The 25,619-nt window shown below is 38.4% G+C and overlaps 3 protein-coding genes across 9 annotated transcripts; 2 read left to right on the plus strand and 1 right to left on the minus strand.

Annotated features, from left to right (window-relative positions):
* Positions 1-241: 241 nt before the first annotated feature.
* On the plus strand, positions 242-6,874 carry LOC107038690 (centromere protein J). The gene is made up of 3 exons (XM_015257923.2): positions 242-379; positions 1,817-5,612; positions 6,342-6,874. The coding sequence occupies exons 2-3, from the start codon at positions 1,830-1,832 to the stop codon at positions 6,471-6,473; spliced, it is 3,915 nt and encodes a 1,304-aa protein (XP_015113409.1). The 5' UTR covers positions 242-379; positions 1,817-1,829; the 3' UTR covers positions 6,474-6,874.
* LOC107038691 (ankyrin repeat domain-containing protein 27) lies at positions 6,593-12,608 on the minus strand. 3 transcript variants are annotated; one of them, XM_015257926.2, is made up of 5 exons: positions 12,379-12,608; positions 12,281-12,297; positions 9,717-9,822; positions 9,188-9,488; positions 6,593-8,254 (listed from the first exon to the last, which is right to left on the minus strand). In XM_015257926.2, the coding sequence occupies exons 4-5, from the start codon at positions 9,415-9,417 to the stop codon at positions 7,315-7,317; spliced, it is 1,170 nt and encodes a 389-aa protein (XP_015113412.1). In that variant the 5' UTR covers positions 9,418-9,488; positions 9,717-9,822; positions 12,281-12,297; positions 12,379-12,608; the 3' UTR covers positions 6,593-7,314. The 3 variants fall into 3 exon arrangements, with proteins under 3 accessions (XP_015113412.1, XP_015113410.1, XP_015113411.1); XM_015257924.2 differs by having other exon boundaries at positions 12,217-12,297; XM_015257925.2 differs by lacking the exon at positions 12,379-12,608 and having other exon boundaries at positions 12,281-12,371.
* A 370-nt stretch (positions 12,609-12,978) lies between these two features.
* Positions 12,979-25,250, plus strand: LOC107038692 (solute carrier family 22 member 21). 5 transcript variants are annotated; one of them, XM_015257928.1, is made up of 13 exons: positions 12,979-13,663; positions 14,962-15,291; positions 16,909-17,077; positions 17,959-18,034; positions 19,034-19,181; positions 19,416-19,635; positions 20,148-20,254; positions 21,417-21,571; positions 22,035-22,224; positions 22,389-22,521; positions 23,156-23,465; positions 23,561-23,745; positions 24,812-25,250. In XM_015257928.1, the coding sequence occupies exons 4-13, from the start codon at positions 17,977-17,979 to the stop codon at positions 24,983-24,985; spliced, it is 1,680 nt and encodes a 559-aa protein (XP_015113414.1). In that variant the 5' UTR covers positions 12,979-13,663; positions 14,962-15,291; positions 16,909-17,077; positions 17,959-17,976; the 3' UTR covers positions 24,986-25,250. The 5 variants fall into 5 exon arrangements, with proteins under 5 accessions (XP_015113414.1, XP_015113416.1, XP_015113415.1 ...); XM_015257930.1 differs by having other exon boundaries at positions 16,942-17,077; XM_015257929.1 differs by having other exon boundaries at positions 15,140-15,291.
* Positions 25,251-25,619: the final 369 nt, after the last annotated feature.

Below are 25,619 nucleotides of genomic sequence, written 5' to 3' on the forward strand. Positions count from 1 at the left end.
ATTGGAGCATCTTTCTAGGGACTCCCCCAATCCCATAAAAAATTAGCAACCCCCCGGAAATCCCAGTATTCACCCCAATAATTCCAAAGAACTCGTTCCATTCAACAGCTGCTAACCACTCACCAAATTCCTGCCGTACCCATCGTTGATCCCCTGGCGCTGGCATCGCATGTCTCAATTCCCTAGCCCCCACACAGTCATTTGGCGCGTAAAATAGTTCCATAGACTCCTTCACCTTCGCCACCCTGTTCCAATCGTCCCAGCGATAACAACTTGTTGTCAGTTTGAAATAATAACGGCTCTGGCAATCCTAAGTCCATCACCGAAGGCACTAAATCATAATCGTGACACTAATCACCACAGAGTAATCATCAACCTCGTGAGTACCTGCCCTGGGTCAATAATTAACATGATCTCCACTCCTTCCATTTTATTCATTTTTCCCAACTGCCACAAGACTCACCAAATGTCTCTTCATCCCCATGGCAAACAACAACAATCAGCTTAACAATTCCCAGAACCTGCACATCCCCTCGAGCCTATCGATTTCCCATTCTCTGAACAACCCAATTGTCTCTGTTCAGAGGTTATAAACCACGACAATCAAGTCCATTGAACCCTCTGCACAGAGAAACAAAGTTTCTTGTCTAGACCCAAGGAAATCTGAATGTTCAAGTGTCTCTGATACCTACTCTGTCCCAGGTGTCAAATTTTTTTGAAAATTCAACGTATTTTCTGAGTCTTGCAATTTATTTTACGGTATCTTTTGGCAGTTCATTCAGAGAAACAAATTGACAAGCTCAGAGTGACTGTTTTGCCCATCAAAAATTGTGATTTTTGTATTTACGTAGTGGAGGTTGGGGTAAAACGAACACTTGACTTTTTTAAAAATGTCAATGAGGGGTTGAAATGTTGATGAAATTTAATAATTTTATTTTTCAATACAAAGAACAATTCTTTCCCTTTGTGACGAGCCTAAACTGAACTCATTTGATAAATTTGTCTCTGAGTTATGAACAATTTAAAAAAAGTCTGTCATTTTACCCCACCCTCCCCTATTAATAAACAATGATTTTTTGTTTGCCCATCAAAAGTTGATTTTTTTTTGGATATTCAAAAGTAAAGATAGATAATGGATAATAGATTTATTTTCCTTTCGTATGGCATTACACTTTTTATTATAGAAATACACTTTCCCATGGTTGTGCCCCCGTTGTAAAATAATACATAGGACCGAACTAGTTGGAGGTGCACGAGTGCACTAGTTTAATGATAATGAATCGAAAGTAATAATTCAGTAGCGAAGCGGTAAACCGGGTTAAGTCGATTTTTCCTTTTGGCCATTTTTTGATGAATATCTCGGAATCTAAGAGAGATAGCAAAATTTTGCTCAGTTGGCTCTACAAAAAAGATTATGACAACAATTTTTGTATCTCTTTTAGATTCCGAGATATTTAAAATCGACTTGACCCGGTTTACCGCTTCGCTCCTGAATTTTTTATTTGCCCATCAAAAGTTTCGATTTTTTCTATTTGGATTAATATCCAATAAGTAATGATTTTTTATTTGCCCATCAAAAGTTTCGATTTTTTCTATTTGGAATAATATCCAATAAGTAATGATTTTTTATTTGCCCATCAAAAGTTATAATTTTTCAATTTCGTTCTCTTATTAATAAGTAATTATCGAAAGCAGAGCCATTATTCACGTTTGAGACTTTCAAATTCGGACCAAACAATTTTTTTTGCAATTTTCAACTAGTGATTCCGTCGACCCAAGCAACCCTTGTTTGAGAACTTGTTTGTTTTTCTCTTAGTGTGTATTAAAGAATGGATCTGGAGTCAAAAATAATCGAGCGTCTCCAAGAGCTCCGAAAATGGCAGAAGGGGCAGCAGGAGAAGCTCCTCCAGCAGCAGCACGAGCAGCGCGAGCTCTTGACAATCGAGCAGGAGCGTATGTACGAGGCCCTGGGGCTGAAAGAGATAATCTCCGACGAGAGTATCCTCGACCAGATGTCCCCATCGACTGGAAAAGTCGTGCATTCCCCAGTGAATCATCCAAACGCCTGCCGGAAGGTCACCCACTCCCCCGTGAAGTTGAACGACTCAAGAGCCAGTGACTTATCAAGTTGCTCCTCAGCAAACTACGACGACCGACCCCTGCTGCAGCTGAGCATCCCAGCACTGCACCTGACCTCCTCGACCAGTGGCCTGTCCAGCACGAGCTCTCCCAGAAGACCCCAGAGCCACAATCCATCGTCTGACCACGGTTACGAGTCAGAGAAGATCGTGGAGACGCCCAGAGGCTTCACAATCACCTCGAACGTCTCTGTGGAGGGTGTGGAGCCCCTGCCAAACGAGAATAAACCCCTCCAGAAGTGTCTGGCCATCGACGACGTGCCAGTCCCCTCCCCGAAGAAGGACTTCAACACACTATTAGAAGAGAGACTGAGGGAGTCAGAAGCTGCAGAGGGATCCCACAACGACCAGAGGAATGTGATAAAGAGGCCCTTCCTGAAGAGAGGAGAGGGTCTAGCAAGATTCAAGCCCAACAGCAACCCCTCCAGGTCCTCGACAAGGCCCAGAAGTGCGTCACTATCAGCCATGGGGTACACCCAGAGCACGAAAAGCAGTGGGAAGCCTAAAGAGCCCCAGAAGAATAAAAACTCCCACGTTTCCCGAAGAAGTGCCCCATCGATACCCCCAGTGAGCCAGCAGAAGCTGAACCTCAAGGCTGTTCCCCCACCCAAGAAGGTTCGAAGCAAATCACTGTCTGCAGCTGTTCCCTCCCCTCCGAAGACCCCAAGACCCAGTGAAGGCTCCACCACAAGTGATAGAATCAAGCCTGGGGACGAGTCCAACCCCTCAGACCTGGACTCCTCGAAACTCGAGACTAAAATGTTCGAGTTTCTGGAGGAGAAGGCTGAAAACTCCAGCTTCTGCTCGACCTCCAGTGCAGTAATAGCCTTCATGCAGCAGTCAACGCCCCTCAAGCTCAGGAGCATCAAGCAAAAATTGAGTACACAAATGGTATCTCCATCGAAATCGAAGCACCAGGGGTCGCCAGTTCGGGCGATTCGTGAGACAGTCGTGCAGAAGGACATTGTGATCTCCCAGTGGGACTCTGGGCCCTTCCCAGAGGACAACACCCCTCCCCTGGCGTTCACCAATAGTCAGAGGGACGTCAAGAAGATCGTGGGGTCGCAGGAGACGAGCACGAAGATTCTTCTCTACAACAATAACGATATTGAGAGGTTTAAGGAGGACGTGGAGAGCGATTCGAGTGTCTCCACCAGCACGGGGATGGACTCGACCCTGGAGGAGAAACCTGGTGACTACCATGAGGACAATAAGGAGACAAACGTCAGCATGCACGTGAGATTCGCCGAGTACAACGAGTACAAAACGATAGGATTGACTGACACTTCAATGCTCTCGACTGACTCTCAACAAGACAATTGTGGGGGAGATAAACTCTGGAGTGAGCAGTCAGCCTCGTCGGAGTCGTCAGACGTCGAGGGTTTCCCCAAGCCCCAGACGACTCACCAGAACTACAGATCGAACATGAAGTACCCATCGAAGCCCAGACTTCCGGGTTCCATGCAGCCCAGAAATCTCCAGAACTACGAGGACTCGAGTGATCACAGCACAGACGACGAGCACTCGGTGCTGAACGACTCTGAAGGGACTTATTACGACGAGGACAACACCATCTCCGAGCTGCAGGAGGCGGTCAGAAGGACGATGGAGAGTTACAACGAGAAGGTTAAGGAGCTGTCAATTCTAGACGTGACTCCGGCGAGAGCTCCAGAGGTTCAAAAAGACCCTGACGAGGGCACGATCTTCAAGTCGGAGCTCCTGAAGACTCGTCTCCTGGAGTTGGAACGGGAGATTGACATCTTCAGGAGAGAGAACACGACGTTGACTGCTGAGAGGGAGAAATTGAGAGAAGAGCATCGTCGACGAATGAAGGAGGTTAAGGAAAAAGAAGACAATCTGGAGAAAGAGAGGGTGAGAATGGAGACTGCGCTGCAAGAGGAGAAGAAGAGAATAACGAGGGAGAAATTGGCGCTGGAGAGTCGTCTCAAGGATGCGAGGGAGAAGTCCATTCAGACGAAGCAGGAGCGCCAGGAGGTGCAGGTGTTGAAGGAGCAGTTGGAGGAGCTGAGGGATGAGATGAACGAGAAGGAGCAGAGGTGGCAGGCTGCTCAGGCCAGGCAGAAGAGCCAGATGAGGGTTCTGCAGATGGAGAACGCCAAGTTGAAGCAGGAGTTGGAGAAGGTGCAGTCTGCTAAGAGGGGCACTGCGAGGCTGAAGAGGCCAGGCACTCTGTCCAACACCAAAGCTATTCATCAGATTAACAAGCATTTGGATCGCAGGCGAAGTGCTCCAGCGAAAAAGCCTGAGCACTTGGCGGAAGAGGAAGAAGAGGCTTCGATTAAACCTAGAGTTGATAAAATTCCCTCGAACATTAATAGCGATTTGGTATCGTCTAATGACACTGGCAAGGTTATTGTCTACGAAGGTTCACAGAGGGTGATCCCCACTGAGGAGGAGATAGCTAAACGAAGGAATTTGTACCAGGATCTTCTGAAGGAAGCTGCGAGTGGATTCAAGGAAGACGTGTTCAGGAAGTCTGAGGACTCTGGGAATGATCAAGGGCAGAAGGAGAATGCAGAGGTGAAGGGGTCAGGGAAGGAGGGAGTGGATCCTCTGATTGTCCCTAGGAGTAATTACCAAGTGGGGAAGGAAGGGGGTGGGACTAGGACGAGTGGAAGTCCTAGTGTTTTGAAGTCCACTGAGAATATTGAGTCGAGGGGATCTTACCAGCAGTTTGTTCATGATGTCTTGAACCCCAGGATTGATTCGAGGCAGTTGAGCTCTGATTCTTCGTCCAGTGATCATCGTTCGACGATTGGGGAGCAGTTGAGCAGGGGAATTGATGCGCAGGAGAAGGGGAGGCTGGAGACGTTGGGGAGATTCACTGGGGATAAGGGTTCAGGGAATAAAGGATTGACGAGTCGAGTGGATCATCCGAAGTTCGTGGGGCCCAGTGAGTCTGAATTGACTCCTCGTAAGCAGCATGAGCAGCCACTGCCGAAGCCCCTGGACAGCATGACGCCTCGTGCTGATCTCGTGACAATCAGTCATCTGTCTGATATGTCAGGGCAGGGGGTCAGTCCCCAGGGGAAGCAGCAGGTTAGGGAAGTTCTTCATCCTGATGGCTACACTGAGTACTGGTATCCCAATGGCAATGTCAAGAAGGTTTATCCTGATCGCAACATCACGAAGATGATTTATTACAATGGGGATGTGAGGGAGACCACTGAGGAGGGCTGCATCAAGTATTTTTACGCTGCCACGAAGACCTGGCACACTACTTATCCGGATGGGTTTGAGATTCTTGAGTTTCCGGATGGCCAGGAGGAGAGGAGAACTACCGATGGAGTTGTGGAGGTGTCATTCCCTGATGGGTCCATTCGACTGATGCAGCCTGATGGGGTGGAGAAGTGGGTTCTGCCGGATGGCACTGCTGCGGAGACTTTTCCGAATGGGGAGAAGATACTTTCATTGCCGAATGGACAGAGAGAAGTTCATACTAAGGAGCACAAGGTGAGGATCGAAGATTGTTAGAGAATTTGGGGGGATTTATTCGGTGATTTGATGGAAATAGTGAATTTCGAGGGAAATTGGAAGACATCTCTTTTGTAGGGGGAGAATTTATTGGGGAGAGATTTGAGGATTTATAATCTTAATATATTGCTTATTATGTGATGATTTATAACATGTCTACTCCCTCTGCAGATATTTCCACACTATTAAATTTGTCAATACTAGGAAAATGAGGGCAAAAATAGTCAAAATAGTCAATAGTTTCAAAGCTATTCCCCAAATGGGGCTCAAATGAAAGTTTTGATTTTCGACTACAAAAATGGAAAAGCATTTCACTGGAGAAAAAATAGCCAAAGTACTTGGATATCCTTAAGTAATACTAAATCTAGATATTTTCGTAAATCTACTGTTTCCGAAAATATTCGGGGAGTACTTCACGATAAAACACAAAGAACTAGAAGAGTGCGAAAAACATCGCATTTTTTTTCTCACAAAAAATAAAAATCGTTTTTCATAAATCTGTTTATTATAAAAATATTCGTTGAACACTCAACACTAAAAAAATCTCTCCAAAATAGCAGATTCAGAGAAAAATGTCAAAAGAGCCTTTTCATTATGCTAATGATTTTTTATAGAATTGTGTAAAAAAATGAGTTTTTTGATAAATTTCACTTCACGATTATCGCCTGACTACTGAATCAATCACTAATTCCCCTCTCAATTTTCTAGAGACGAGAATATCCCGATGGAACAGTGAAATACGTGTACCCCGACGGCACCCAAGAAACTTGTTACTCAAACGGTAGAATTCGTGTCAAGGACAAAGATGGTAATCTCCTGCGTGATACCCACCAATCATAATTAATCAACAATTAACCCATGAGACTCAAAGTCGAGTTTCAGTGACGTCCAATCTTTTTACAAAGTACAAACTACTGTTAAGTGATCGAGCCACAAAAAAACCAACAAGGTATTACAAATGAATTACCCAAAAGACTGTATATTTTACAATTAATTAACCACTCTCCACATACCATTGTAAACCCTTTGGATACAACATGACCAATATCTTCGTCAATCGAAGATAAATGTACATAATAAGAATGAATATTTCTGGCACAAGACCTTTGCTTCGTTCTTCTTTCACCAATTCTGTTACATTACCACAGAATCATCAAAAAATTCTAAAAAATTATACTATATTCGATATTTGTACTGCAGATATGAGCAATAGTTTCTTAATCAATTAATTTGATCATTTAGTTATAATTACATGTCACTCCATTCCGGAAAATATATTCTGAACATATTAATCCCGGTGAAAATGTAAAAAAAAAATGATGTGTTAAAATTTTTACTAAAGTTCCATATATTTTTCATGCCCCAAAGGTCGAACTTTTCAAGTCTTTCTATTCTATTTAAACCCCGTCAATGATTTAATACAATCGCGAAATATCATGAACATGATAGAATTTGAAAATACATCAATATTCTTACCAATAAGTCAGGATTTTTGAAAACTGATCAAATTAAGTCAGTTATCAACTTAAAATCTTTTTTTTTCTAAGATTCATGTCCACCAGGATCATTATAATCAGGATTATATTGCATTCAGGCTGAATGTGAACAGGATTATCTCACCTAGAACCTTTTTTACCAGGATTGAATGACATGTCACTATTAGTCACTGCACAACCATTACTTATTCAACATTACCATCGAGTCTCCCTTTACTTTCACTCTTCGTGCATTCCTCCAGCATCACAGCCAATTCCCGCACCTGTCGATCTATTGGCGTGACATCAGACTCAGTCTTAGTTACAACATCCAGAACCTCATTAATAGGCAATTCGTTTCTAACTTTACTGCTTCTCCTGGGTAATCTCGAAACATTAATATCTTGTAGCGTACATATGGCAGCTTTGAAGGTGACCATGGCATAGGATAGTCCATCGTAGGGCGACACAGACCACAAGAAATTCTGAATGTAATGTAGATCAGTGATCAATCTCCTGGGACGTGATTTAACGATTACGTATATCAGGAGGGGGATCAGGTCGTCTGTGGGGATGACCTTGATGCTTCTCCTGGCTCCAATCAGGTCATTCTCCTCGTGAGACTCGATTCTAGTCTCCACGTCAGCCAAGGCGCCCTTGATTTCAGCCACGATGAGGTCAAGTGTCGTCTTCAGGCACGAAAGCTTCTCCAGGGGCCCCTGGCGAGCGTCCAACGTCGCCATCTCCACGATCGCTGATGGCAGAGAGATCGAGAGAGCCTCTTTGACCCCCAACTGGTCTGGGGTCACTCCCACGTCGATCAGTTGGTCTATCTTTCGTTTTATACGCTGGTCGTCTTCATCGAGAGCGTTTGTCAGCAGTTGGTAGATACGATCGTGCAGGTAGTGCATTATGAAGATCTCCAGGGAGGTGCTGAGGAGCTTCTGGAAGCGCGCGTCACGCTGGATGTCCAGGGTGAAGAGGCGCATTGTGCGGGCCCAGTGGCGTCTAATCCACTCTTGGAGGACGTTGCGGAGATCCTCGGCCGAGTGGAAGTCGTTCAGGTCGAGGTTCTCCACTTCGGACTTGAGGTCCACCAGGGAGAGGCGGCCTTGGGAGGATATCTCGTGGAGAAAGTCGAAGGCTCTGGAAAATCGAGGTTTATGTGTTTAGAAATAGTAAAATTATATTTCTTCGTTTTTTAAGTGTATAATGTTGCGTTGTGACTGGGGATTTATTCAAGGGAATCGCCGAGGTCATTTAGATTCTATGGGCCTGGGAATTATTGATTTCAGCAGCAGAGACTGTCAACTTTTGACATAAAAAATAGGAATAAACTTATGGAGATCGGGTACATGACGAAATTTTTTATCAATTTCGGATTTATGTCGATTATTCGGGAAAATTTTGCTTTTTTAAATTAAAAAAATGTGGAAGTTTCGCTGATAATGCATATTTTGAAATTCATTGAGGAAATCGTTACAGTGGACTTTATTCCAAGCTATAGACGCCTGGATTTGCTTGAAATTAGAATTATTGCTTGAAAATTCAAGCAATAATTTCTAAGCATCAAAATATACCGACATATACTGAAATTACGACTATTCGTATTAAAATTTCATTCGTATGGAAACTGTTAATGTGATAAATGCTAATGTGTATAACTATAACTAACTCAATGGTGAATGGTGTAATGAATAAAATGAGCCAAATGACATTGAAATCGTATAAAATCTGTGGCTTGAAAAACATTGTAGAATGAATTCTTACGAGTATACTTCGTCAGAAATAATAAAAACCCATCAAATTACGAATTCCAGTTGTGTTACATTCAACTGCATCTTATGAATCTCAAACCAGTGGAATTCTTTAATTTTTTTGAGCAGAAAAATTCCCAAAAATCTGATTTCCACTTGGATTTTGCCCTTTTATTCTACAGAGACCGAATTGTCAAGAGTATTTTCTTGAAATCTTTCAAATCACTAGATTCCAAGGAAAATATAAAGACATCTCTTCTCCAGGTCCTGTAATTCTCGCAGAAAACCCTAGAATTTTATGGGATTGAATGAATCAACTCACTCTTTGTAACAAGTTACACTTCGATTGAGCTTCATCTTCACCCCAATAGGCTTGCGCGCACTCAGATACTTGGGATCCATCACTTTATCCACAATAAGAATATTGTACATCTGAAAATCACTGTTGTACCCTCTCTCGACACTGAGAATTTTCACCCTGTACAAATCCGGGTGTACAGACTCTCCATTCCGCTGCACCAGGCGAATCCTCGTGTCCTCGAACTTGTACATGCGAGAGCCATGGCTATCGGTGGACACGTAGTGATATGGCAACTTGGTCACAGGTTTCAGAATGTGATCGTCTGCAATTGCATACGTGAAATTAAATCGGGAAGCATGAAGGATAATCGGTATTGAGGGGTATTCAAGTATTACGTAAGCATTGATGGGGGGAGGGGGTCTAGGATTTTTGAATGTATGTGTTATCAGTGTAAGAAATATCCTTACTAGGGGGAGAAAGAGTTAAATTGTTAAATTGTATGAAAATGTGCTTACGCAATGCTTGAGCGACCCCTTGGGGGTTAACATACCTACAAATTCGTCGGTTATTGTGAGATCTTTGAGGAAATCACTGCAGGGGACACAGATGGCCCAACACTTGGACACAGCAAGATCATATTTCCTCCGGAATTTGTCCTAAAGCGATTGAAAAATGATTTTTTTAGATATGAAATTAATATTTAAGTGTTCAAACGTATTATTAAGTCTTCTCAGTCCGTTAAGTAGGGGATTATCCTGAGACATTAACAGATTTTCTTTCTACAAAATGAATATTCAAACGTCGTAATTAATTGCTTTATTGCAATCTGATAATCATGAAATTATGTAATTTTTCTCTAGAGATTTTTGTTGGCTAAAAATAATGTCTTTGAGATTTTCTTGTAAAATTACTCATTCTCGAGAGAATTCCATAGTTAACGAACACGTCGGTTTGTTTTCGTACTTTCCTCACGTTTTTTTACTTCACTCAAGTAGTAAAAAAAATAGTGACATAGTTTATCGAGTTGGTGAAGGCCGTTTCGTTAATAATCATGCCGCTTTAATTAGTGAAACATTATAAACTAATTATTGACGTATTGCAAATGATTTTGAGACGAAATGTGTGAAGACCTTTGTTCTAGAGAATTATCGCAGCTGCGAGAGGAATCTTTTCAAATTTTCCTCTGAAATGAATCATTATAGAGATAATTTCATACTTAATAAATTTGTATCACATTTTCCCACTCTACTCCAGAATTTCTCGAAAACTGGTAATGGGATTAATCAACCCATTGAATGTTATTTTCTGAAAATTTATTCTGTTTCGATGATTGGAAACAAAAATTAAGGGTTGGAGGATCAAAACGTATCAAATCTCTTTGAGTCGCCAATCGCAAAATTATCTTAGGTGATTTTGAGTCAAAATGTCCAAAGTGTTTTTTCCAAAGACTAACGTCTGCTCCAAAAAACATTGTCTGCATTTTCTTCGTAAAAAACTCATTCTCATGATGACGGAATAATTACGAAACCTGTTATATTTCGTTTTCTTATGTCACTTCACAACTTTTCAAAAACACTCCATTTTGCTCCAGTTGTCGAAAAATAAACAAACAACCAAGGAGTGTTGAAACATGTTATATCAGTCTGTTAATTACGAAATTACCTCGGGAATAAGTGATTTTGATTCGTAACACCTCAAGACCTTTTTACCAAAAAATAATCACTGCTCCAAAACGCATTTTACACATTTTACTTTAAAAATACTCATTCTCATGATAATTGGATAATTAACAAACTCGTCGTATGATGTTTTCTCACGTCACTCTGGAATTTTCGAATGCAACCGATGGAATTAATCAACTTATGCTACTCCATTCTGCTCCAGTTATCGAAAAATAAACAAATAAAAAAAAATTCTAAGAGAATTAGAATTTAGAGAGAAAAAATTTCCGCTTCACCCAGCCGGGAATCGAACCCGGGTCTCCCAGATACGCGCCGGGCACTCTTACCGACTAAACTATTGGAGTGTTGCAACATGTTTTATCAGTCTGTTAATTACGAAATTCCCCAGAAAATAAGTGATTTTGAATCGGAACACCTCGAGACCTTTTTCCCAAAGAATTGTTTCTGCTCCAAAAAAGCAATTCTACATTTTCCTCTAAAAATACTGATTCTCGTGATGATTGGACAATTATGAAACCTGTAATATTCTTTTTCTCACTTCACTGCAGAATTTTTCGAAAACAACAGATGGATTTCATCAACTTACACTACTCCATTCTGCTCCAATTATCGAAAAATAAACAAATAAACTACTGGAGTGTTGAAACATGTTTTATCAGTCTGTTAATTACGAAATTCCCCTGAAAATGAGTGATTTTAAATCGGAACGTCCAAAGACCTATTTTCCAAAGAATAATCTCTGCTCCAAAAAACCCTTATTCTCATTTTCCTCTAAAAATACTCATTCTCGTCATAATTGGATAATTACCAAACTTATATATCATCTTCTCACTTCATTTATCAAAAAGAGAATAAGCAACCTATAGAAATATTAAAACGTATCAAATTTTCCTCCAGTCTATTAATTACGAAATTATTTCAGAAATAAGTGAATTTGAACCGAAACACCTCAAGACCTTTTTTTTAAATAACAATCTCTGCTCCAAAAAATCATTTATCACGTTTTCCTCTAAAATAACTCATCCCCAAGATAATTGGATAATTATTAAATTTATCATATGTCGTTTTCTCACTTCCCTCATGAAAAAGAGAACAAACTAACTATTGAAATATTAAAACTCATCAAATTTTCCTCCAGTCTATTAATTACGAAATTATTTCAGAAATAAGTGAATTTGAACCGAAACACCTCAAGACCTTTTTTCTAAAGAACAATCTCTGCTCCAAAAAATCATTCTTCACATTTCCCTCTGAAAACACTCATCCCCGAGATAATTCCCTTATCAACAAGCCTATCACATGACATATTCCCACTTCACTCCGAAATTCCTCAGAACCTAATCCCGAAATTAATAATTATTTACAAACCCTCAGCACAAGAAAGAACGGATTGAACGTTATTTCATCAATGTCCATTCTGCTCTCAACTCACACTGCATATCCAGTACTCTGCAATATCAAAGTCATCATAAAATTCTCACTGCAACACCTCGCTGTATATTCATTTCGCAAAATGTTTACTAAACTTACACGATTGCGCACGTTACAGTGCCTCCGTATCATTGTGGCAACTTCGTGACTGTCCCGAGAATTCAGTGTTCCACGTGAACTCAACAAAAATGCGCATAATAAACACGTGATTATTATCCACGTGTTTTTCCTCCAGTCGAGTCCTTCGGAATAATAATTATCAGTCGGTCGATTATTTCACACTCAACACACGGCATTATCGAGGGAATCGGAGTCGATTCGATCGCCTCGGCAACTGTTCGCACGCTGTCTCGTGACATTTTACGATTACGGAGGGGTGGAGGGGTGGGGGGAACCAGCTGGCGCCATCCAATGGAAATCGCCGGCGCTGGAAAATACGAAATTCTGGCGGTCTCGAGTGAATTATTTCGTCAGATTTTTTTTTTCTACTGCGTAAAATTTTTTCGGTCACAGCTTCGTGACAGCCGATTGATCGATTGGTTGATTGATTAATCAATTAATCGTGGGGACTTTTCAAATTTTTATATTGTCCTTTCGGTCATCGTGGCGCCCTCCTAGTCGACGTCCAAAATATTGCAAAAGGAAAGCCAATGGAGAGTGAATAATATAAATATACAAGAGTCGCGTGCGATCGTCGGAGTGATGCGTACAAAGTTGTGATCCGAGAGTAATCTGACTACCAATAAATGATCGGGGGTCATTGGCCGCCCTAATCACTGACGATTCTTTATAGATATCCGTTTATCGATTGACTTCTTCGAATTATTGCTATGACATGTGTATTCGGGGCTTATTGTTGTAGGAATTGTTGACGATGAGATTGAATGGAAATGAAGAAAAGTATTCTTGATTTTTATCGAACAGTCGGGGAATAATTTGCGTCATTCGATCTGGATTTATTTTCGATTAGCATTGGAGTAAAATTTTCCGAGGAGATTCGTTTAATACATTTTTGTAAATAGTTTTGATGGATATTTTGATGGATATTTAGAGGGATCAATCAAGGGAAAACTGTAAGCGGAACTTTAAAGGGGAATCGCATGATATTTTGGGGTTTCTTTTAATAGGAGAGTGTTTGGAATATGGAATTGAGTGGAGTGTATTGATAATGGTGAATTCCGAGATATTGACCTAGTTGACCTGCCCGAGGTGAAGGTGGGTCGTTGTCGTGCCGCCTGGGAGCGACTTTCGCGCGGAGGCATACACGTCAATACTCGGCAGCAGAACAATTTCTGTGAAGTAAATATTGAAGTCGCTCATGTTGCTGTTGGAATTGTCGACGAAGAGATGGGTGGAAAATGAAGAATGGCATATTGCGATACAAGTGCGTAAAGGTGTTTTTTTTAAGAACACAATGTGTGGAAAGTGGGTTTTGCGTACTCTTCACACAACATTTCACTTTACGCAGAAGTGATGAGAAATACATTTTCCGTACTGACCTTCACTTTTCCCAGTCCGGGGATTGGTATTGACCCTTCTCCGAACTGGCAAAAGTGAAAGTCACTACGGAAAAATATCGTTCCCGCCTAGGGCTACACGGGTTTCCGACACGGAGAGAAATATTCAGTAAAAATTACGGAACGCTCCGGAAAAATTCCGTGACAGTTCCGTAAAATTGCCTACACCCACATTTCGCTCCGGAATTACGGAAAAGATACGTAATTTTTATTGAATATATCTCTCCGTAGACGCAAAATATACTATTCCTCGGCTTCACCGTGGACCGCCAACTTCACACTCGTGAAAATTCCGTCTCATTCGTATCGAAATATACTATTTTGTGATGCCTGCCTGAAAAGTGCACTTTTCGAAACGGTTTAGTGTGCGTAAAGGGGTTGTTTTCCGCACGAGTGCGCAATATTCGCGAAGACACCGTGCACGAAAATAATCCCGTTACCCCCACTGCCGTTCCGAACAGTGAAATTGTTAGGTAAAACAAAAAAAAGATGTCTGAGTAACACCATATGCTATGCACTGATAGAAAGGATTAGTTATTGTTAACGAATGGGTTTGGTTGGAAACGAGGGTCTATTTGGTATTACCAAATGCTCATTCGTTAATAGTTAACAAATGCACATTTGAGGAGCCTTGTTTGACTCGATTTTCACTGTTCAAGTGAATCATCCGGTAACTATTAACGAATGTTCATTTAGTCATATTCAAGTCTACCATCCGTTAATAGTTAACGAATCACGTTTGGACTAAATGAAATAGTCTATCAATGTGTCATCACTTGTGCGTGAAATAAAAAACGGAAGCGTGCAGGTCAATACTCGGCAACAGAACCATTTCTGTGAATTAAATATTGAAGAAGTCCTTTATATTGTTGTGAAAATGAAGAAAATATATTCTTGATTTTTTACTGAAGAGTTTTTCACTGAAGAAGAATTTTTTGAATGTTACTGCAGAATTTTTTACTGAAGTTGTTGGGGCAATTCAATTTTAAATTCCCTTTTCAATGAAACTTACTCATTAAATAATTTTTGTGAACCGTTAATGAATATTTTCATGGGCATTTAAATGTATAAATCGAGGGCAAAATTGTAAGCGAAATTTTGAAATAGAAATTTCATGATATTTTGAGTTTAATTTTAATAAAAAGGGTTTTGAAATACGAAATAGAGTGGAGTGTATCGATAATAGTGCATTCGGGGATACAGACCTAGTTGACCTGCTCGAGGTGGATGTGGGTCGTTGTCGTGCCGCCTGGGAGCGACATTTGCGCGGGAACATGTGCGGCAATACTCGAAACAACAATTTCTGTGAATTAAATATTGAAGTCCCTTTTTCCGGCAATCAGGGCAACAAGAAGTGGTGAATCGACCGAGTCTAAGTGCTATAGCATATGCGGTTGTCCTTCGTTATTAGTGTCAATGAGAAGTGAAAAAAGGGGAACCCGCCGTATACGCAATATCGGCGGTGATTGCACCGGGCATCGGTTCGATTACACAGGTAAATATGAAACAGTGTTATCATAACTGAGTACTTAATACAGGTTTTTGCGGTCGATCTTGATGCAAGTGGGGAATTTTCTTGTCTCAGTGGGGCATGATAAAGTCGAGATATTTCATTGCATTTCGTCGTATGATTTTTTTTCGTGTATTTAAAAAATTTTCAACCAAATTTACCATACAGGCTTTGAAAATCTAAAGCATCCATTGATGTTTAGATGTTCGTTGAATATTCGTGTTAAATTTTCGAGTCGATTTTAAATCAATAAACATTGAACATGTAAATTTAAATATTTAGAAAAATGAAAACGAAAAAATTTCGTAGAAAATATCAATATATTTTCATCTTTCTATAAAATAACTCTTTTAAAATTGTTTATATAGCAATTCTTGACGTGTATTATCTGAATTTTTGCCTGAAATTTTGAGAAAATAAAAAAATATAGTGAATAATTTGTACATTTCAAGTTGAAGAATTTCTATAAAATAAAATTTGTACGAAAGATATACAAAAGGTCTCTGTGAAAATTAATTGGAACTAAATGTGATGATAAAATTGACGTGGAAGTGTGCGATACTGATGGCGCAACTGAACAGTGATCGTTAACGTACCGATAGATAGATAAAACGGACGTTTTGTTTCAAAATTTTTCAATGCTTCTTCGGTTCTTGAAGCATATAATGAAAGAAGATATAGGAATATTCATGATTACAGATTAAGAGACCCGAGGGTCATGTCAAGGGTCATGAGGGTCAGGACAGTCAGATTACGGATCACAAGGGTCACAAGTTTAAGCGTGACAAGGTCAAGGTTCCAAATAAGGGTAACAAGGGGCAGATTGAAGTTTGAAGGGTCAGATTAAGGATCCAAATAAGAGTCATCTCTCCACGTTATGAAAATCCTAATCGACTTCTGGTGATGAAAATTTGGAACTCAAAATTGACTCCAAAATTAAAAGTCAAAAAAGGGTCACGAGAGTCAAAATAAGGGTCTAAATAAGGGTCATGAGGGTTATATGGGGCTATGAGGGGGTCATACGGAGGTTGGCGGGCGGAGCTTTCATTCCGGCAATTTAAGTAAAACTTTCATAAAAATATTGTACTTTTCTTATTTGAGTTTTGTAAATAATTGCGGAAAAGCCGATGCACTACACGACAACTAGAATAAAGGGGTAGTTTGCAACAGATATTTCTCTCAGCATAGAAGATATTCATCGGAAACTTCCTGCAGTGTAGTTAACTTATCTTTCCTCTATTTCACTACGGAAGGTAAATTATTACAAGCCCTGACATTGAACGTTGTTTATCCTCAAATTATTCTCCACTCTATTTTACTTTCCTTCCGATAAAATCGTTCGATAACAAAAAACAATGATAAATTTGTCTGAACAAACTCAGATAATCGCCGGCAAACTGATCATAAATAACTACCACTCGATTCATTATTATTTATTACTCGTAAAGTATAACTAAAAATTCCAAAAACTCTATCTTACACTCCATGAAGACATGACTGTCGGCGTGTTCGCGGAATTGACCCCCCGCAGTGGGAATAATTAATCCTCTCTCGTTAAAGCACGAGCCCACAATAAAGACAATATTGAACTCTGCGTCACAGCTTTTCATTTCATGACCATGCCGCGTGAGTAAGCCGAGAGAAAGGAGACTTCATTCGGAGATTGTCTTTGTCAACTGACTGAGTGTATTGCGTGCAGCGTGGGCGCAACAGTGGACGAAGAAGATACACAGTTGACTCTGAGCATACGTCTGTTTCGATCTATCGACTGGTATGTGGTTTTTCCATGTTCGCAAGTGGTGGAAAATTATTTTGCGTCGAATGATAAACGACTGATTGTGGGGACTTTACGTAAGACAAAAATTGTTAGAAAAATCTAGTGCATTTGCTGGAAATTTTTATTGGAATTCTATTTATTTGCACTTTTTTTTGTTCTTAATGCTTTAATTTTTTAATACTATTTGTTGCTGCTAATGTTTTGCGCGGATGCTCCTCTCTTTAAATTGTCCAGGTTTTTAAAATAAACTAGAAAAATTTATTGCGAGAAATTTCAGTCGAAAAAATCTCGACAGAATGAGTTGTACGGAAAAATTATATTTAATAATTTGTTAACGTTAAATATTTCTCGCTAAAAATTGGGAAAAATCTATAGAATTCTGATAAACCTATTGAATTTTTTCCGCACGTGTCCACAGCAATAATCGGTCTGAAAAATTATTTAAATTCTGAGGAAAATCTTATCGAAATTCGTGCGCAAAAAACTGAATTTCAAAAAACAGTTTTACAGGAGCAATTAATATTAAAGAAATAGTGAATACTTTAAGAGCAAAAAACTCTTTGAGATGAATATGATTTATCATTCCTCTCGTCAATGAAGCTATTATCCTCACGACATTGAATAGTTTTGAATGAATTACCATAAATCCATAATGAATGCTTCAATGTGCGGAGGATCGAAGCGACGGGCGTCAATGTGGATAAGATTGCGCTAATAATCATTTTGTTTCTTCGTTGCATTCATGGTTTGTCGCATTCCACTTGACATTTCTAATCAGTCGAATATTTTTGAAAGAGATTATTAAAAAAATAACACTCGTAACTGTGTTCTTCTTGAGTAACTAATGAAGTAGTCATTTCTTCGTTAATTTCTAGGCTTATCAGGAGACCGGAATGGCAGTGGCGGAATCGGAAGAGATGGGTTCACCCACGAAATCCAAAGAAAGTCAAGGTATATTGTAAAAATGCATTGATTGAAAACAAAAAAACGTGATAAGAAAATCAGTAGATTTTCATCTTTAATTGAAACTTATTCTATTCAGATATTTTTCACAGTAATTGCAAGATCGAAATCTGTTAATTTTTGTTGAAAAGTGTTTTTCATTGGACATTTTTATTGAATGAAAAAATGAGCAGAAAACCTTTGGAATTGGTTAGTTTTCAATGAATATCTTGAAATCTAAAGGAGATAGTAAGATTTTTGTCACGGCCTTTTTTGTAGCCTTCAATTCGCGGCATAAAAAATGTAATTTTGAAAATTTTGTTATTTCCCTTAGATTCGGAGATATTCTTCGAAAGCGCAGCCAAGGGCTAGATCGACTTACGGATATCCAAATATTGTAGCTATTTTTTATTACAATGATTTTTTATTACAAGAAAAAAGAATTATTTTCCGATACTCTCTACTTTTTTTTATTTTTTTGGCCATTTTTTTGTAGTCGTCGAACATTAAAGCTTTCATTTGAGCCCCATTTGACTCTCAGTTTCCGGACATTTTACATTGATTTTATTATCTAAACTTTATAGGTGTGAATTTGAATCTCGATATTAGACTGTTGGAAAACATTTAAAAAAACTGAAAAAAATTTGGGAAGTTTACTTTTGGGGGAAGATTGATGAAATAATTTAATAATTCCAATTTTTTTTAATTACGAGGATTTCCTATAAATCATTTATAATCACTCAATTTTCCACCATAAAACTTATTTGTTTCAAATTTTACCAAAAGTCGATGTCATGTCTAAAAAATACGGTTTCCGAAAGTTTAAACAATTTCAATTATTTATTTATAAACAACGAATGTTAAAAAAATAATAATTCTGTGCAAAATGTAATTTGAATGAATCTATAGTGTGGTCTGTGTCAAACTGTAAAAAATACTTGAATATCTACTGAATAGAAATCCTCCCGTGGATGTTAGAAACGTAATAATGTCTGTTTTTGTATTTAGATGAGGGCATTAGCACACGTGGCATTACAGAGATGAACAAAATAGGAAAATACCAAATAATAGTGTACATTGCCGTGAGTTTACCCCTCGCCTTATCAGCCGGTTTCACCCTTTGTTATGCATTCACGTCTGGCGAAGTAGACTACAGGTAACAGCAAACAGAATATTGGCATTAAGTCTATGTAGCTTCCTTCAAACTACTTCAGACGTTAACCAACGCTCTTCAGAATCCTCCGTAAGACGAGTATGATGGAGATGTTGAACAAAGGTTTCGTAAGATCATGTTCCCTCATTTCCTCGTCCAACATCAAGAGTAATACCTCGAGTGAAATGACTTAGAGATACTTACTTGAGTTACCATAATGGATTGAATTTATATCAGGTGTCTCATTCCCGAGTGCGAAAATTCATCAACCGCAAATTGGCACAGTAGCTGGGCTGCCCATTCTAGGCCGAAGAGCGATGGTTTGTTCGGTAGTTGTGACAGATACCAGGTGAAGGATAATGTGGATGGAGAGTGTTCGAAGGATTCCTTCAGTAATAGAGTTGAAAAGTGCGATAGTTGGGTGTACGATCCAAAGGAGGAGACTATTCTGAGCGAGGTAGAGACGGAGATCCTTCAATTTTGTTATTCAGTTTTATGGAGATGACTCCGTTCATCCACTGTTAAAAATTTTGTTTGAAATTTTCGGTACACTTTTTGGAAAGTTTTATTGAGTTTAATTACCACTGAAATTTTAAGGAACTTCGTCATTGAAAATTCAGAATTTCGTGGATTTCAGTTCCATTTTTCCCTAAAAATGAACAAAAATCAAAAAATTGCGTTAAATATATTCTTAAATTTTTAGGACTGAGATTTCACTGAAAATTCAATGTAATTTTGCATTGAATATTCATATTAGATGGAAAATTTAAATAAATTAAGGAATTCTCGGCTTTATGCGGCTTAAAATTCTGGAATTTTACTGAATTTTCAGTGAAACCGGAAATTTCACTATTTTTTCCCCCTAAATCGAATTCAGTGTCACTGCCCTGAAAATTAGTAGTCAATTGTCCATGAAATTTAATTTTTTTAAGGGTGTTCTTATCTGTACACTCGTCAATTTTTGTGTAGTGGAATTTTACATGCGATGAGAATCGGTGGAAACTAGCTATGGTTGGGACGGTAAACAACATCGGACAACTCGTAGGATTGATGTTTGCTGGATACTTGTCCGACAGGTATGTTAATTTCATCTATCTATTGTTTCGTTATTCTTGCGGTAAAATGGAGAATTTTCATGATTTCTCCATGTTTCATGACCTCTAGAACCATCCCGATACGGGCGTGTGTGGGTCACCAAAATTTTGTTGAACAGCGAAAAACCAGTAGGAATTGCTCTCGTATTGCCTATAGTATAGTTATTTTTGCTAATAAATTAGCAACATTTTTTACAATGGTTATTTTATACATCATTTCCTTCTATTATTTCATCTTATTGAATTGAATCAGATTTCTTCTTCGTCAACTCTTCGTCAGAGTTTCAACTCACCATTAGTTGAATGCTATAATCGTTATTCTTATTATCCCTTTCGTCTATACAACCAATTGTATTTTTTACGGTTTTATCGCTCCCCTCAGGCCTTCGATAAAATGTTGATAGACATTTTTTTATACATAATTGAAAGAATTCGAAACATCACATTTGAAGAAACCATCAGAAAGTTCACTTTCAGGGAAATTCATAAAAAAATCGACATTTTCAACAATCATCATAAAAATTAAATCAACCAAGATAGCTATCGTAATCATCTTTCAACTTCGACTTAATGGCATTAAAACAAACATTTTAATCAATTCAGAGCATTTTTTTAGTTATCGTGGAACAACGGATTTTCGAAAAAAATCAAATATAAAAAAAAACTAATCGATGAATTAAATTTACTCAGTTTGCTTAAACTTCCAACGAATTTCATCGAAAATAAGAATGAAAATAAAAAACGTTTTAAGCTGCACATTTTTGTTTACAAAAAGCGCAGGAAATCCGTAGAATTTTCAATAGAATTTACCACCGAATTTACTAGGTTCGATTATTCTATTTTTTGGTGGATGAATTTTTTCAAAGTGATCAATATTACTTCATGTAAAATTTCAATTTATTTATGAATGCAAGATCATTCAATTCTAGGGAATTTGAATTTCAATACCACATGATACCAAAAATATATAAAATTAATGAAAATTCCGAAGACCATAATTTTAAAACTTCAATCTGTAAAGAATTCAAGTTATAATCGAAACCTCCAAAAGCGTCGAATAGTCCCAAATGCAACTGAAAATCTCCACAAAACCTGAGCAAAGTTCCTGCTCAAACCCCAAAAAAAATTAATCGCATTCCCTCAGATATGGAAGAAGGACCTGTCTAGTGGTAGAAACCTTCGTGAGTGGAGCCTGTGGGCTCATCCAATCGTTCTCCATCAACTACATGATGTTCATGAGCATGGAGTTCCTCATGGCAGTCTCTGCAGCGGGTATCTACAGCTCCGGTTTCATCCTGGGTGAGTTAGCCCTCACTCTCCCAGTCCACGAATCACAAATCCAGAGTGATTAGAAGTGAATTACCATTACATCTGTGAACGATGGAGCCGATAATAGTGGTGTGACGAACAGATTTCGATAAGAGAACTAATGCATTTGTGCTGATCCATCCATTCACGACTGTAATTACTGTTCCGCAGCTGTACGGATGAATCTTTACACAGGATAATCGCGCTTGTTTCAACTTCCACTGACATACGACCCCATTAGACGTTCCTCAATCTTCATCCAATCGACCTTTCACTGAATTCATTGTGGACAGTAGTGCGATAAGTGCCACTGTCCACGTAGATACCGAGTCTATCCGATAATCTGTAATCAGCGGATTGATTAAACTCGTTTATTGCTTGTTGAGCAGCTGTTGATACACATCGCGGGGGAATAATATGGGTTCGACTTGACCTATCAATTATTTGATTACAGGTATGGAAATGGTAGGTGGGAAAAAGCGAGTTCTGGGGGCCACCTTTATCGGAGGAATGTATGCTGTTGGGGAAATGTATCTAGGGGCTGTGGCGATGAGCTTAAAATCTTGGCGACCTCTTCTGAGAGCCATCTTTGCGCCTGGATTGCTCGCCATTTTTCTACCACTGATCATTCCCGAATCCATTGCGTAAATATTTTAAGTCTTTGCAGATTATACAGATTTTTGTTGAGAACTTCAAAGATGAGAGAACAAAAGTTTTCTAGATGTTGAAATCTGCTTGAAATTTTCGGACTATTTTTGTTGTATGACTGCTAGGACTTTGTTCTATGAATATCTGTTGTTCTCGTCAGGTGGCTAGCCGCGAAAGGGAAGCATAAGGAAGTTGAAAAGATATGCAAAAGGATGGCCGATATGAATGGCTTAGAGAACACTCACATGCCAATGAGTATCTACGAAGAACTGAACGTTACTAATACTGAAAAGGTAAATTTACATGAAAAAGGAGTATGAAATGAGTATTGAACGTTTGGAAATTTTGAAAGTGTTGTATTGAGAATCTCTTTTTGTCAGTCCGGCCGTAAGGCAGGGGTTCACGAACGCGTCATATTCCATCTAAATTGAAGTCACAACGTCAAACTACTTAAATTATGACGAAGAAAATATGACGTCATATGACGATCACATAAATTTATTTATTTTTTTCAATTTTTTGTTATTTCTTTTCGTCATATGACAAATTTATGTCACACACGGAGAGGATTTTTTAAGAAAAATTCTAATGTTTGCAGGGGAAAAGAGGCGCAAAGTGATGGCCAGGAAAAAATTTCAGTGCTGGCACTAGAAATTTTATTGGAGAAAACGTGAATTTTTCCCCGTATTTTTGTGAAAATTTCACAGAAATTTTTCCCCAGTAATTTTACCAGAAATACCAAGAAATTTTACCTTAACAGCACTAAAATTTTTCACAACCGGTGGATTGTAATTTTTTCCAGTACCCGTACTGGAATTTTTATAGAAAATTTCTCTCGGTGTATGACGAAAAAAATCATTTCTCTTTCCTACTTTCCGAAAAAATCATCTGGGGCATCCGAATTCACCGAATGTATATCAATTACAGAAATCAGAAAGCAAATCAAGCAGCAGTGTGCCAGTGCGAGAGGCCCTATCGAGGCCGAAACTACTCGTAAGGCTGCTCGCGTGTTGCCTCTGCTGGCTGACCAATACCTTTGTGTACTACGGAATGTCCCTGAATGCCGTGGCATTTGCCGGGGACAAATACGTGAACTTTATATTGGTGTCATTAGTGGAAATACCGGCTTACTTCCTCAGTTGGATACTGATTGATTACGTTGGAAGGAAACCCACCCTATCCGGTTCATTCCTGTTCAGTGGAATATTCTGCCTGGCAATACAATTTGTGCCGAAAGGTAAACCAACGAGTAGACTATTTCTATTTCACTCACGTCTTGTTATTTTCATGGTAGCATTCGTTGATGAGACAATTTGATTGTTGTTTGTTAAGATTCATGGTCGTATGCACCTTTAATCCTCTATATGGGTGGCAAAGGATGCATTACGATGGCATTCGCTACTGTTTATATTTATACGACTGAAATGTTCCCCACGACTGCCAGACACTTCTTGCTCAGTATTTGCAGTATGACTGGACGCATTGGCTCCATTCTTGCTCCGCAAACTCGTCTTTTGGTGAGTATTGTTCATTAATGGCCTCCAAGAAAATTCTGTGTTTTATTAAACAGAATTTTTTAATGGAAAATGTATAGAGAAATCAGGACATTCTGATTTTTTTTTCTGCAAGTTATTGTGTTGAGATTGTTTCTACAGGAATTCCACCGCTAGAATTTTATAATGAAATAAGAAAAACAGTGAAATAAATGAGAAGAATTATGCCGAGGAAATTCTGTTGAAAATATCACAATAGCATAAATTGAATAGAAAAATAAAATAAAAATTAATAGTTTTTTATTCAATATTTTCCGTGGAATATAAGGTGGGAAATGAGGATTAATAGCACTGTTCATGGAATTGTAATGGAAATAATTCTATTTAAGGATATCCAAGTACTTCGCCTATTTTGTCTCCAGTGAAATGCTTTTTCTCCTTCTGTAGTTGATCATCAGAGCTTTTATTTAAGCTCTTATTTGAACGTAAGTCTCTTTGCAGGTTTGAATATGAATGTCGATATTGAACCGTTGGAAAATATTTTAAAAATCCGAAAAAAATATAAAGTTTACTTTTAGAGGAAGATTGATGAAATAATTTAAAAATTGCAATTTTTGAAAATTACGAGAATTTTGTATAAAAATGTTTAAACAATCAAATTTATATCGTAAAAATCATTTGATCGAAACCGTAAAAAATTTATTCACATTCAGAATTTTATCAGAAATCGATTGAATGCCTAAAAAAATAAGGTTTCCGAAAGTTTAAAAAATTTCAATTATTCATTTATAAACAACAAATGTTAAAAAAATAATAATTCAATCAAACAAATGTTTCTCAAGTTAATTGACAAATTTGATGATTGAAAATGGTTGAATCTGTAGTCTGGTCTGAACGAAAGTGTAAAAAATACTTGGGTATCCTGAATCGATTGACGATTCATTGTTCTATTTTTTTTTCAACTGAAGTGAGGAATCATCCCCGTCATCGATAACAATTCTTGTCATCACTCTCCCCAATATTCCTTGTTTTTCCCCTGAACTTTATGACCATGCACTTGAACAGGATCATTAAGTGTGAATTGTTTCAGGCGACAATTATAGCATCTCTTCCCCTAATCCTCTTCGGATCCATGGGAATACTCGCTGGAATAGTTTCACTCGTTTTCCCAGAGACTCTGGACATAAAACTACCGGACACTGTGGCAGAGGCCGAGAATATCGGGAAACCAAAGAAAAGTGAAGACATCTATAATTGCACGTAATACTGCGTTTAATTTTAGGAGACAATTTGAAAGTATTCATAATTATGATTGCATAATTGAAAAGTGTTCAATGCTTGACGGTCCATTCATCCGAGAATTGCGGTGATAGGTCGAAGAGATATTCATAAGGATTGAGCAGTATTTTTATTTGCAGCACTGAGCGCTGGAAATCAAACTTACTTGATTATTTTACAATTTATGGAGAGAAAGAAATTTGTGAACAATTTTATAGTTTTTTCTGAATATTAAACTATCCGATTTTCAATGTTTGAATTTATTATTTATATGCGTGATCGAACAGCCACTGGTAGAGAAAAATCTAAATTTTGTAGACCACGAACTAGTACTTTTCAGAAAAATGACATTAAATTAGCAATTTAAGACAAGTGAAGAAAACAAGTGGGAAATTGCTTTCGTCGCTGTATAGTCAATATATTTTTGCTAATAAATTGGTAATTTGCTTCCTAATGGAATTTTTATGACGATGTATTTTAAATTGAATTCAATGATTCATTGAATTCAACATTGCCCCAACGTATTAATATTTTTTACCTTTTCCTGAAAATTGGTTTCAAAACATTTTTTTTCAGCAAAAAACGATGCAATCTCATTCTCGAAGTCGGTCAAGAGGACA

Source organism: Diachasma alloeum, unplaced genomic scaffold, assembly GCF_001412515.2.
Source record: "Diachasma alloeum isolate Michigan unplaced genomic scaffold, Dall2.0 Dall_scaffold_00286, whole genome shotgun sequence".
NCBI lineage: Eukaryota > Metazoa > Arthropoda > Insecta > Hymenoptera > Braconidae > Diachasma > Diachasma alloeum.

What these genes read in the sequence shown, in the direction of transcription:
- LOC107038692 (XM_015257928.1), top strand. Translation starts at nt 17,977, where the DNA reads ATGGCAGTGGCGGAATCGGAAGAGATGGGTTCACCCACGAAATCCAAA. An exon ending in GAAATCCAAAGAAAGTCAAG is followed by an intron (nt 18,035 to 19,033) that starts GTATATTGTAAA and finishes TTTTGTATTTAG; the next exon opens with ATGAGGGCATTAGCACACGT. An exon ending in GCTGGATACTTGTCCGACAG is followed by an intron (nt 20,255 to 21,416) that starts GTATGTTAATTT and finishes GCATTCCCTCAG; the next exon opens with ATATGGAAGAAGGACCTGTC.
- LOC107038690 (XM_015257923.2), top strand. Translation starts at nt 1,830, where the DNA reads ATGGATCTGGAGTCAAAAATAATCGAGCGTCTCCAAGAGCTCCGAAAA. An exon ending in TTCATACTAAGGAGCACAAG is followed by an intron (nt 5,613 to 6,341) that starts GTGAGGATCGAA and finishes TCAATTTTCTAG; the next exon opens with AGACGAGAATATCCCGATGG.
- LOC107038691 (XM_015257924.2), bottom strand. Translation starts at nt 12,264, where the DNA reads ATGGACATTGATGAAATAACGTTCAATCCGTTCTTTCTTGTGCTGAGG. An exon ending in AATAACCGACGAATTTGTAG is followed by an intron (nt 9,489 to 9,716) that starts GTATGTTAACCC and finishes ATGCAATTGCAG; the next exon opens with ACGATCACATTCTGAAACCT. An exon ending in AGTGTAACTTGTTACAAAGA is followed by an intron (nt 8,255 to 9,187) that starts GTGAGTTGATTC and finishes TCGATTTTCCAG; the next exon opens with AGCCTTCGACTTTCTCCACG.